Here is a 14,143-nt window from a genome sequence, read left to right as displayed (position 1 = left end):
TTCATATGTAAATCAAATAAATAAAAATATAACATTGCACATTTTTCAATTTATTTCAATTTAAGTTAACAATAGAATGAAATGAAACTTTTCCTTGCATCTATCAGCATTTTAACAATCCCTTTTATGTTCATACACAAAAGGATTTATACATATATGTTGCATTTTATTACATAACTCAGTATAATATAACTCAGTATTATTACTAAATATTTTATATTTTATAATATAATATTTTATATATAATGATATTTTTATTGATGTTTATGATAAATGAAAAATTATGCAAAATTATATTATATTCAAATAATAATTGAAATATTATAAAAATATCATATTTTTATTTTTTTATTAAAGAAAATGCTTATAAAAAATCATTTTTATATAGGATTATTTACTTTTCACAAATAAGCTTATATTTTAAAGAATTAAAAAAAATTTAGTACTCACCATTATGATCATCGGAATGTTTTGAACATAAACGCGTAAACAACACGTGCACTAAATTTATAATAATTATTTTTCATACATCATGTCACGTGTGTTAAATATAATCAAATTATACATTCAACAGATCCGTCACCTTTGCGAGTCCCCGGCCAACTGACTGTGAGTTTCGAGACGCGCTAATAACAACCCACTACTTGCGCGAATCAAATGCGCAGTACACTTCAAAGGAGATTTTTTCGTCACGAGTCAGACGCAACCCAGTACATATGGGTTCCTGTTATTTCAACACAGTGGCTCATTATACGTTTTTTCTATTTCCATTTACATTGATAGAGAAGTAAAATCAATAAGATTTTTTATATAAAAGTATTTGTTAATTTAATATAAACGAGACATTCAAAATGAATGAATCATTCATAGAATATCAAAGAATCAAAAAAATAGAATTTGAATGATTGTAGTTATTGAAAATCATAAATCTAAAATATCAATCTAAAATAAAAATAAAATTTTTAGCTGATATAAATAATAAATGAATTCAACCATTAATAAAGGTATAAATATACATTTATAAATATACATTATTCTAAAACTTGCATATTTATAACAATTAAAATTAATTAATAATATTTCTCATATAATAATAAAAAAAATTAAGTTTTCTGTTTCAAAATATAATTCAAAAATATTTTTCATATGTTTTAATATTTTTTTAAAATATGTGACATAAATATTTATTTTTACATTTTTATTTTTGAGGTAAATTGCATATCTCAAATTGTTGTTATAGGTTATATTGTTTTAATACATTCAATTTACAATATTTTCATAAAACTTTCTTTCAGCTATTAAGTAACATCGAGGTCAGAAAATCAACAAAAATGAACTTATGTTTTTTCTCTTATGGTTCTCACTATAACAAAAAATAGGCGCCACGATAATTACCAAATAAAACTTATATGAACTTCTCCCAACGAAACGAACGAAATAGATTAACTGGATGAAGGCCAATATAATGGGTACAATTCTTTAAAATAATTCTTTCAGAAATATTCTAAATCATCTCCAACTTTTTCTTTCCATTCTTTTCAACATTATTTAATCGATTACAATGAATTTAGTAAATCATACTAAAAAAAATTTCTTAACAGTTTTAATTTAATGTTAAAATATTTGTTAAATTAATTAAAAATATGATAAGGTATATAATAAGGTATATAAGGATATAGGTAAATATAAATATTTTAATCTGTTGCTATATTTTACATAAATGAAACTACAATCCAGAACAACTAATATTATTATAAATTGACGGATTATCGATAATTTACGAAACTTGCAAAACTTCACTTAACTGATCACTATTATATAGTCAAATATTATTAATATATATATCAATAATTTGTAAAATTTCATTAATAAGAGCGTTATACATATATTCAATATATTCATTCTCCGCGAAACTAACAAAGTATCGAACGATTTGCCGACAATTGCCTGCCATTAACTCGCTCGTCATTCCTCTCTCCACTTTTTGACGTTTTAAAATATCGGTTAAAATCATCGTGTTGCGTATCTCCAACGAAATTCTCAAGCTTTGTACATTATAACCCGAACCATCTACTAACGTACCCTATGTAATCACGTCGAACGATGGTCTAGAAGAAAAGAAATTCAAAATTCTTTTTCCGCAAGTCTCGTTTAAATCAATTATTTCTTTTTCTTTTTTGCCAAAGGCGACTAAAACGGTGGCATCGTTCAATGTCGCGAAGTCGTCGACTGTCTTGAACGAGTGGACGGTCGTGCGAACTCGCTGCCTTTCGACCGGTAGGAACATGAAATCGAAACCCGACCACTTCTCCGGGAACGCCACAAATTTCTCCACGTGTCGCAGACGTCGAAATCTGGATCCAGTTCACTGTATAACCGCGACGACGAGCCATCGACCACGATAATGAATCAATTAACGACATCGCACCAACCATCAGGTTGTGAACATGATTCCTTTTAAACAATCCTTTTATTTTTATTTTAATTTTATTCACGGATTATGGTTATTCTCCGCCTCGTCATATTTCTTGTATTCTTATAATTTTTGTTCCTTTGGTTGAAAAAGAGAAAGGTTGACAAGAATTGCAAGAGGTTTGAGAAAGAGAGAGAGAGAGAGAGAGAAAAAAAGAGAAAGAAAGAGAGAGAGAGAGAAAGAGAGAGAGAGAGGGTTTTGAGATTTGGAAATTGATATTGGGAAATTTGTGCATGACTTTAAAAAAGAAATGGAAATTTAAGTTTTATGGGAATATGGAATGTCAATTTTAAAGTAATGAACGGTAATTATATATTTAATTGATTATTGAATCAAATTATAATTAATATTATAATTGATATATGATTAATGATGAAGATTAATTTCAATTTAATTGTGTGTTTATAGAGTTTCAAAACGATTGAATTGCTAAGTTACAATTATTAGGATATGCAATTAAGATTGACTGGTTGTAATTATTAAACCAATTCTTGATTAATTATTAATGATTTCATTTGATTATCAATACTTATATTTTGATAAATAGAAATAATAATATACGTAATTAAATAACAATAGAGAAACATAAAGTTGTTCATTCACTTTGATTAACAGTTTTGTGAGATCTTTTAATTATTTTATTTGTATAGTTGGCTATATTTGATTATATTAAAATTAATGAATCGTTGCATTTATGAACTCGAAATGCAATTTTTTAATTTTTTAGACTTTTTAGACTATTTATTGAATATAAACATACACACATTCAATACTTTTTAATTAAGTATGAAATATCTTTATTGCTTTCCAATATCGTGGGCAAAATATGAAATAGAAACGCAAATATTTATATTGTTGGTAAATTTAAAATCGTAAAGATATTTTTTATAAGAAAAATCTATATTAATTTGTAACCAATTATAATAGAACAAATAAAAATATGAAATATTTGTTTGAAAATCTAGAAAACGAAGATACTATCAACGTTATAGAGAAAAGTGCGATGTCAAGTGCAGGGATCAAGGGTGCTTCTGCGAGTCAAAAACTTAAAAATCTGAACAACCATTCAGGACGCAACTCAGTTCATGTTTGTATCAAGTTACATATCTTTGTTGAAAAAGATTTTTCGAACCGATTAATTTGACAATCAAAGATTACATATTATTGCAATTAATTTAAATTTAATGTAAAATTTATTAATCAAAAAAAAAATTGCATGAAATTTCACTATTTTTAATACATAAAAAAAATCACAGTATCGAAACGATTAAAATTAAGAATATTTATAAAAATAAAAAAGAATTCTTTATTCCAGGGAGAGACTACGAGCAATACCACGGAAGATGCTTCTATAAATAATAAATCGCAGACCAATACCGTTCGACGTCCAGGAAAATCATCAATCAGCCCAACTATGCATAAGAGGCCTACGACTAATCTGCCTGCAGGGTCTACACTTAGGCCCGAAAATCAATACGCGATGAAGAAGAAACGTTATTTACTGTTGAAGAAAGAATTGACAGATAAGCAGGTGACTAATCTCAATTTTGAATAACTTTTAAAAAATAAATTATACGTATTATTTACTACCAGCGATTCTTAAATTTGAACTTTTGAAAGTTAATTAATAGTTAGTTAAATAATTAAGTTAAATAATTCATCTTGATATAATTAATCGAAAGATCACCAAACGAATTTAAATTCCATCAGAAAGCCGCGCAAGAACTCTATACCGAGTTGTCTCAACTACGCGAGAAGCTACTCACCACTGGCGCAAGAGATCCAGGAAAACCGGAAATTCTAAAGCTCGAGATTGGACCTCCTAAGGCCTCCTTTCCAACAGAACAGATTTGTAATGAACCGGTGGACACCCACATAGAAAAGCTTTCTGCTGGAAACGAGCTGTTAGAATGCTTGGAAGATCGGTTGCGTGAGATCCCGCAGAGATTGAGGACCATCTGTAAAGAGTTATTGGATAAACAGTCGAATTTCACCAGTTTTATCACCTCTCATCTGATCGAAGCCAGCGAGAATACAGAGGCGAATCCCGAAGAAGTGACGATACAATTGGAGGTACACCAGAGGGATTACGATAGTATTAGATCACGTTTAAACGAGATTCAAGAATTGGAGGAGAAATCGATCGCAGAGCTCAGGAACAACGTGCAGAACATGATCGATGAATATGAGCATTCCAGATCGAAGTTAAAGGTATAGGCGTACTATCGATATCGTATCATTGGGAAATCATTCAAATAAAAAGAATATCTGTTAATATTTATTATAATATTTGCATTTTAATTTTATATGATATAATATTAATATTAATCTGTAATATATATTTAAATATATTATAAACGATTAACTAGAATTAAAATGATAATATGGAAATAATTAGAAAAAATGCAAATTTCCTTTAAAAAGTAATTTGTGCAATTTTAGTAATTTCAAGAACAATTTAATTTAACTTTTAATTTGTGTTTCTTTAAAAGGAATTAAACACGATAGAAGCTCAGAAGGAGTTGCAAGTACATTTGAATGCGGCAATGGAGGAGCTTCAAGCGGAAAAAGACAAGAATAATCAAGGGAAGGATCGTCTTCGACAAACTGAGACACATTTACAGAAGGCGCGTACGAAAATCAGAGATTTGGAAACGAGTATGGCTGCGGATAAGGATAAGATACAACAACTTCAATGCAATGTGAAGAGTCTAGAAGGCCAGATGAAGCAGAAGGATATGGCAATAGATGCTAGATTAAAGGATATGCAAAAGACGATGAAAAACAGCGAGGACTTGGTTTCCAAGGTGGAAAAACAGAGGGACAGTTTTGAAGCAAGGTTTCTTTAAACATTTGATGATTGTATTCTTATACTTCTAAAATATTATAGAATAAGATTTTTATTTTTGATATTATTTTTGACTTGATTTAGATTAGTGGAACTGAAAGAGAAAATGAACAGTAAAGAAAACGAGTCGATGAGTACTATCAAGGAGATGTCTGAGAGATTGAAAGCGATCACTGCTGATCTTGGCGTTGAAAAAGAGAAAAGGTATGAAAGAATTTTTAAATTCTTTGTTTTCATTAAACGAAGAATCTACAAATAATGGATATTATTTAAAATATTAAATATTTACGATGTTATATATTATAATACTAAAATTTTTTTTATGAAAATACAGGCAGCAAGTAGAAGATGCATTCGTCGAATTAGATGAAAGGTATAGAAATCTCGAAGAGAAGAGCAAACAACTATGCGAGCTTGCGGAGAAAAATAAAGATATTACTATCACAGGTATAATATTAAGAAATAATTGAAAAGAAAATTAATAATATTAAAACTTAATAAGTCTTATTAATAAATATCTTTTTGCTAAAATAAAAATTTAATTAATGTTTCATTTTACTTATAGAAGGTAATCATACAGAGAACGAAGTACGCTTGTTCAACGAATTGCAACAAACCAGGAATGAACTAGAAGCTGAGAGACAAACAAAATTGCAGCTACAACAGGAGAAAGAGGAGATCATTGCAGTGATGCATCAAGCGGCCGTTAGTTTGCACTACTTTCGGGACATGTCCTCGTATAAGTCCTAAAAACTGCTCAATTTATTTCTTCGTTTGTTAGATACTCTTTTATCTTCTAATTGATGGAATAATAATAATTTATAATTATTATTTTTTTTTGTTTTTGTGACCTAGTGTCGCGAGGAGGATGAAGACTCGAGGGAAAAGTTGGCTGCCGAATTGGTGTTCAAATCCAACGAATTACAAAAGCTGATGATGCAGTACACAGGACTGAAAAAGGTTGCAAAAAATGCGTAAGTTACTCTATTGTTAGTGTAACATGATATTGGATTGGTGAATTGCGCAATTTTTTTAAAAATAATACCTCTAAAAAGAATAATTTTTGTCTAAATTTAAAATTATTATAACATTTTTCAATATAAACAAAAACAAATTTTCATACATTGAAATATTATTGCATTTAAATGCAATATTAAAAAACATTTCAAATAACTTACTTTTTTTCTTTTTAATTCGATAATCTAGCCAAGAAAAAAATGGGATGTTAGAAAGACAATTGATGGAAATTCAAGAGCGGCTGCATTCTCAGTCCATGGAGGGTGGAAAAGCTGGGTTGAGCGCTCACGCGATTGAGCTTCAACAACAGGTCTCTGATCTTCGCAATAATTTAGCAGAAATAATTCGACAAAAGGAAGAGTTAGAAACTGCGCTCACTCAAAAGCAATTAGAATTGGAACAACGCGATCGTGTGATGCGTGAACAAAGCAAGTTCCTTAAAGTCAGAGATGAGTTGCTTGATATTTTGAAAGGAAAAGTACAGCAAGAAAACGGAGAATTGTCGAATAGTGATGAAAACAATGAATATCTCGAACAGGTAATTCGGGATGTTTTTTTATATTTTCTTATTTAAATTGTTTAATTTTTATTAAGAATTAAGAGTTAAATTGAAACTCAGATTTTAAAAAAGAGATTAAATATAATTAAATATTTATTTAAATATTTTCTTTCGTTTAATAGTTCAAAAAGAAATTTTTAGAAAAAAACTAGTACCAAATTATTTTTTTATAATCAAAATTTTAATTTGAATTCTAAAAAAAAGTAAAAAAATTTAGATTTTTCTCTCCTTTTGATTTTTCTTGCCTTTTAACAATTAATTTCACTAATTCACCACTAGATAATAAATATATATATATATGGAAAAATATAATTACCATTTTAATTGATAGAACTTTTCAAAGTATTGGAAAATATTTCTAATCGTCCAGATCCACAAACAGATAGCTGCCAAGACTGAAGCAATCCAAGAATTATACACAACTTTAGAGAATAAGCAATTGCAAATCATGCGTTTAGAGAAGATGGTGAAGTTGATGGAGGATCATCAAGATCGAGCCCAGGCTCAACGCACGCGTTTAGAAAATCGTATTGCTCAACTTGAGCTAGCCCTACAAAGGAATAAGGAACAGCGGTACGTTAGGGAACAATCATTATCTTCTTTAAAATTTCAGGAGGATAGTGAACCAGATAAATTATCACAAAATTATCTTAGCGATTCTGATCAAATTTATTCACAAGATTCCTTCAAATTACAGTCTTTCCCACATGAAAATGAGCACGATTCAAGTGCTAACAGGGTAGAATTTTTATCTCATAAGAGCGTTCCACAAACTGATCATCGACACTTACATGATTACAGAGACTATATACAGCGACAGACATCCTCTGATGAGGAGCAACCTTATATTTGTGAACGTTGCCGCCAAGAAACATCTGTAGAGAAAGACAAAGATGAATGGTCAAATAAAAATGATTCCACTGACAATACTAACGAATCTTTGTCTAATTGGTTAACAAACATGTCTAGTGTGGAAATAACCCAGGATGCATTAAATAATCAGGATTTGCAAAACAATAATTATTTTTATGACTTACCTGTGACAGATAGAAATAGAAGGTATACTTATGGGGTGCACAATCCATACAGAGAATTCAATATGGAAGATAGTAGCAGGGAGTCGCTAAATCCTTATCAGAGAGAATATCATCAACATCATTACCGTGTTCGATCGCCACTCGCACATAAGACCATGCCTTATAGTGTCGCTTTATAAACACTGTATATAGTTTCTTCTGTGAAGTTATTGTTAATATACAACATACCTTATATCTTGCTATTATTTTTAAAGGATTTATATTATCTACATAGGAATAAATGATCATTATTAAATTTTAATTTTCTCAGTAATACAATAAACACGTGTCGCAAATAATACATGAGATATGATTCAATTAAATTTTCTAGAAATATTACATAAGTCTGTTACTGATTATACATATTATTTACAATCATTATTAATATAATTGACCATAGATTAAAACTTCAATAATAAAAATTCATATATCATTTGTAAGAACAATTAGTGATGTACATTGTAAATAAATTAAATATTGTATTAATATGGTCTGATTTAATAGGCTAGGTACTCCCTGCTACCGAGTTTTCAATGTAATATCGTTGATACTAAGTTCCTTACAGAGTGCCTAGCCTTTGAAACAGACCGATTTTTAATTTATTCATTTCTTTTTGTTTTTCTGATTTGGTTTTTCTGTTTTAGGGGTAAGGGCTTCGGCATCCTGTAAGGAACTTTCTAATCACCGACGCGGTAAATGTCTCCATGAATTTCGATCACAAACAAAGAGATTATTTTGTGTTATTAAGCCTTTGGTAAGCGGTATTCTACGTCTTCGCAAGATATTGTTAATTCAATATTCAATACAATAATCGAATCGCAAATTGTTAGCAATGTTTTAAAAAAAAAGTGTAAATTGAGTGGTAATTTTATATTTTGAATTTGTTAAAAAAGTTAAAAAATTATTGATATATTGATTTACACCATTATATCCGATGAGGCTTATTTATATCCTTGTATGTTTTGTATGCATACTTTATTTTATAATAAATGTTATAAAATTAAATTATTATATATACAATATTGAACACAATATTAATTACTATCATTGTCACTACTGCCAGAATATGTTCCCAGTAAGGAAAGACCATTATTGCTATTGTTTGTTGAATTATATGTGTTTTCAGATGTTTTATGTTCTTCTATAGAAATACCTGTTTCTTTGCTTGTCACAGTTTGAATTTCTTTCTTATCCGCATTAGTAACTGAAGAATTCATATTTACTTTAGTAACTAAATTTGTTTTTCTTTTAACTATACCTAACAAGTTTTTTCTATTTGATGATGATGATATGCTCTCAGACCATAATGATGTTTCAGATGGTTTTATCCTTTGGTTCTCCTTAGTCTTCAATGAAAAAGTAGGAAAATGTTTTATAGTTTTCAAGAAATGCTCATAATTTAATGCTTCGTTCTAAATGAATTGAAAATAAAGAAATAAAATACTTACTTTTTCTTGTTCTATCGTAGATATATTGTTCTCATTTTTATTTTTATTTTTTTTCATTATTTTTTTTGGTGGTTCATTAGTTTCATTTTCATCTAATTCTACAATTTCTTCTTCTACAACAATTTTTTTACCAAATATTGCTTTAACACATTCTTCATCATATTCTTCTTGTTCTTTTTCGGTTCTTTGTTTAGCTGTTTCTGTATCAAATTGTTCTAACATTTGATCATAATCAATAGTTTGCTGTCTACGATTCAAATCTTTTAATTCTTCTAAAGATTCTAACAATTCTAATTCCTGTTTTGATTGTAATGTTCTTTTTTCTAAAAGTTTCATTGGATTAGTAGCCTCTTCTTCTTTTTCTTCATCTTCTTCTCTTTGTGCTTGTTCTTCAGCTAATTTTAGGGCCATAAAATTTCTAGTGGCACCTGCTTCAATCTCATAATCTGTATTCTTAGGATCTGTTTTAAAACTTATTTCTTGAAGGCACCGAGTACATTTTATATAAAATCTGTAAATTCGTATTCCTAAATAATCATCACCTTCAACATCCTCTTTACGGGCATTAAATTTTTTTCCTTTATAAATATATTCTCCACAAGTTTTGCATCTCATATTAAAAGGAGCCATTAAACGTACCGTATATTGTCTATTGCGGGCTAATTTCATACGAGGAATTTTTGACGGATCGAAATCCGGTGGATAATATTTCTGAAATATAAAAAAATTATTAAAAAATATTTAATATATTATATTAATATACGTTAACATATATAATCAATTTAAGCATTTTTCTATTTAATTTAATTATAATCAATTATGTAAAATTTTACTTACATTTAAAACTTTACGTTCCGACATGTTTTTAACTTAATATAATAAAATTAATCACGAAAAATATTTATAAATAAATATAAGAAATGTACAGGTTAAGTACACTTTAGGTTAAGTATGTTGACAAGATACCAATTGACATAGAGCGTAGAATACTCGATCAGTGTTGCCACCATTAAAGTTTTATCTATATATTTTAATATTTTAATATTGGTATACATGATATTCAATTCTTTACAAATATAAAATAAATAAAAGTTCACAATTATTCGTTAATTCCGCCATTGTGATTTTAGAAGTTTTAGTGTTATTAGTGTTTAAAGATACATTAGAAAAAAGTTAAATATAGATATTTAGGAAAAAAATATATAAAATATTAAAATATAGTCGTTTATCCTAAGATCTTAAATTGTGTTAAAATTAGTGAATTTTTGAAGAATCCTTCGTAATTTTTATTTAAAGATGAAAATATATATGTGATATTCAAATTACAACAGCATCGAATGATCCTGTTTAGTAAGTAAAATTAAAAAGTTCTTCTTATTTTATAAATAGTTGATAATTATAAATATATATATTTGGATAATAAAAAGAGGAAATTATTATAATGAAAAAAGAGAAAGAAAATTAATAATAAAAGTTTTAAGTTTTTTATTATAATTATCGTAATATAATTTTTACACATTAATATATTTCATTTTTAAAATGAGAAAATGAGAAAATGGCGGGAATTCATATTTCAATATTCGAAATGTTCAAATTACGAAATTATGATGTAAGATCTTTTTTTATTGTTCATTTTGAATATATATCTTTGTTATAAAATTAATTATGGTTCATTTTTTCTATAATCTTCAATCTATTTAATAATTGTAAATTATTAAATTTATAATATTGAAAGATATAAAAAAATGAATCTTACAATATTAAAGTTTTTATTAATTGTCCGTTTTATTAATAAATTTAATGATATTCATTTATATAACACAAAATGAATCCAATTAATAATAAAAAATTGAAAAAATATAATTACTATCTACTATATGTATTAGTTAAATTTTTGCAATTATCACTGTTCGTCATTATCGCAATAACTAATCATTGTAAAATTTGCTAATATAATTCGTTTCACATGGGACGAATTAAAATTGGCAACAAGACCTCCCCGGATGTTTCTCTGAGTTTCTTCTCTCTAACGTGAATTTAATATCCGTGAATATAATGCGGACATTTGACCAAACGATGAAAGCGAGCGCACAGAAGAGACGAGAAGGTCCCGTCTTACTTCGTGGAACTGGATTCAATTCGGCTTCGTACGTGTATAAAGGTTATTCAGCTAAACGCAAGGTCATGGGTATATGACTTGGGTCAGTCGAGCGCGTAAAACGGGCAAACAAGAATCTTTACGCAAAAGAAAAAGGAAAAAAGAAAAAAGAAAATGAAGAAATGGAAGAAGAGGAAGAATAACCTTAAAGACATACCACTATCCCACGTTCCTTTTGTGGAACGGCAGAGGTGCCTTTATGAATACATTACTGGGACCGCGGTGTTTAAAATCTGTTACGTGTGTATATACATTTTTCCATTTCAATCCGTTTCTGTTGGACTTGACTCTTCATGGCTTACCAAGATTTAAGCTACTGACATTTTGCGGTCTGTGTTCTTGAATATTGCTTTGGCTATATAATATTTTTTTAGTATAATCCTTAAGGTATTATACACAGAAATTTATTTTATTTGGTTCTTTTTTCTTATTTTCATTGTCAATTCTATTCTCTTCAATGTATATAAGATGATCGTAGATAATGTTTCTCGTTGAATTCTATTGGTTCTATTAATGGTTGGATTCCTAACCTGTTTAATTCTCGAGAGGTTATAATTATTTTCATTTGCAATTATTTTTATGATAGATTTTATTCAAAGGATTTTTACACTTATTTATTTGAATTTGGTTACATTATAATATTCTACTAGTAATATTTTTCATTTTCATTTTATTTCTTTGTAAATATAAAAAAAATGTTAGCAGATTGTTACTTTAAATTTAATAATTGTTACTTATAAGTATATTATATCTATACTTGTATTAAGTTAATTATAATTTAAACATACATACAGACATAAATTTTTAACAAGTGTGTATGTGTAAATTAGAAAGAAACGTGAGGTCAAGCAACTTTTATTTTGTATAGTCACAATACAATGCAATCATTATAAATTGCATTCCAACCTTCATAGTAACGGCTCGAAATGAATAATCAAAGTATGAATATCATTTTTCTTTTTAAAAAAAAAAATATAGAAATAGTAAAAGTTTCATAATTTTAATCCATAATCATATTAGGAAATTTGAAAATAATTATTACGACACAACATTTTAATAATAAATAAGGGATAGTAGCGGTAGAAAGAGTAGCAAGAAAAGTTTTAACGTGAAAGAAATCTTAATTAATGTTTTTCATATCTACGTCATGTTACTGCTTATTTCTGTATGTCGGCTACTCACATTTTTGAGTGGGCTGTACTATTCGTGGAAGCCGTTCCATTCATGGAGTGTAGATGCTGTTAGCAGTCAGCGGTGCTCATTTTATGCACGGTTTCGTACTTTCTTCTATAAAAAAACTTAAAACAAAAATAAAAAAAAAACAAAAGAAAATGAGAGAAAAAATATGGAGAAAGATAACAACTTAAAAAAATTGAGTTGAAATTGATTGAAATATTAAAAACATTTATAGATTCATATATTATTCAATCCAAAAAAAAATATTATTAATTGTATTATTAATTGTTCTATTTTAATACATTAATATGTTAATCTATTAAGAGTATATAATGTATTAAAAAATATTTTTCAAAATTGGTATTTAATGAATTAACTAAATATCATTTAATTTTTAATTGTCCAATTTTTTATTATTAAAAAACAGAATTCCATAAGAAAAAATAAATAATAATCAGATTGTACTATCTGATAAATATGATGGGATAGTTAAAATAAATAATTTTTTACTGATAGTCTATCTAAATTCTTAATTAGATAATTATATTCATTTTATATTCATTAATTTCAAAAACTTAGTATTATAAAGATACCAATATATAATGATTTTGTATGAAAACAATTATAAATATCAAAAAAATCATAAAGAATTGGAATATTCAAAATAGCGTTATAGATTTTAAAAGTTTAAAAATTAAAAACTAATTGAACTTGAAGACGCATAAATAACATGACTATCATCAAGGCCATCGTCTACTATTGTTACGGATTACCGCTACGCACGTTTACTACAACTCTGAATGACGTAATTCTACGTTCCTTGTTCATTGTCAGTAGAAGAAGCCAACGTATTTTTAATGTCTGATTTTATCGCAATGATGTCACGCCTGATGAAATTAAAAGTGAGAATAAGTCGCCATAAGGTTATCGCAAGACAGGAACTATATATCAATGTGTAACTTTGAGTACAATTGAGTGTAATTTTCATATAAGCAAAATTATATTTTTTGAATGATATCGATTACACATTAATCACACTATTAAAATAACTAAATGAACATTTTACAATTTTTATTATTTTTTATAGATAATCATAAAAAATATATAACAAAAAAAATATATTAAGTTTAAAATTAAATTTTCAAAAAAAAAATATAATTAAAATATCAAAATCTGATTAAAATGATCTGATTTAAATTCGAATTTCTTTGAATTGAATTCAATCGCTATGAGCCAATCGCTTATTTTCCTTTCTCTTTCTCTTTTTTTTTTCTCTCTCAAGTTCAAATGCCTCACGTTCCGCGTTTCACAAAAACGTTCTCGATAAGAAAAGGAGTGGCGTTGTGCTCTCGGAGAAGCTTTGCCAGAATTTTTCTCAGAAGTATTTT

General features: G+C 27.6%; 2 protein-coding genes across 5 annotated transcripts; one reads left to right on the top strand and one right to left on the bottom strand.

Annotated features, from left to right (window-relative positions):
* The first annotated feature begins 582 nt into the window (after positions 1-582).
* On the top strand, positions 583-8,821 carry LOC102670944 (myosin heavy chain, non-muscle-like). 4 transcript variants are annotated; one of them, XM_031511858.1, is made up of 13 exons: positions 583-710; positions 2,187-2,438; positions 3,439-3,560; positions 3,789-4,004; positions 4,184-4,684; positions 4,966-5,312; positions 5,406-5,525; positions 5,656-5,768; positions 5,887-6,026; positions 6,177-6,295; positions 6,528-6,876; positions 7,268-7,470; positions 7,699-8,821. In XM_031511858.1, the coding sequence occupies exons 2-13, from the start codon at positions 2,405-2,407 to the stop codon at positions 8,111-8,113; spliced, it is 2,679 nt and encodes an 892-aa protein (XP_031367718.1). In that variant the 5' UTR covers positions 583-710; positions 2,187-2,404; the 3' UTR covers positions 8,114-8,821. The 4 variants fall into 4 exon arrangements, with proteins under 4 accessions (XP_031367718.1, XP_031367719.1, XP_031367720.1 ...); XM_031511859.1 differs by having other exon boundaries at positions 697-781; positions 2,185-2,438; XM_031511860.1 differs by lacking the exons at positions 583-710; positions 2,187-2,438 and adding an exon at positions 2,732-2,777 and having other exon boundaries at positions 7,280-7,470.
* On the bottom strand, positions 8,815-10,434 carry LOC102671177 (splicing factor YJU2). Its single transcript, XM_006618474.2, has 3 exons — positions 10,259-10,434; positions 9,422-10,132; positions 8,815-9,319 (listed from the first exon to the last, which is right to left on the bottom strand). Exons 1-3 carry the CDS (start codon positions 10,280-10,282, stop codon positions 9,008-9,010), a joined length of 1,047 nt encoding a protein of 348 aa, XP_006618537.1. The 5' UTR covers positions 10,283-10,434; the 3' UTR covers positions 8,815-9,007.
* Positions 10,435-14,143: the final 3,709 nt, after the last annotated feature.

This window comes from Apis dorsata, unplaced genomic scaffold (assembly GCF_000469605.1).
Source record: "Apis dorsata unplaced genomic scaffold, Apis dorsata 1.3 scaffold_357, whole genome shotgun sequence".
Lineage (NCBI taxonomy): Eukaryota > Metazoa > Arthropoda > Insecta > Hymenoptera > Apidae > Apis > Apis dorsata.
This window is presented reverse-complemented; position numbering and strand designations above follow the sequence as displayed.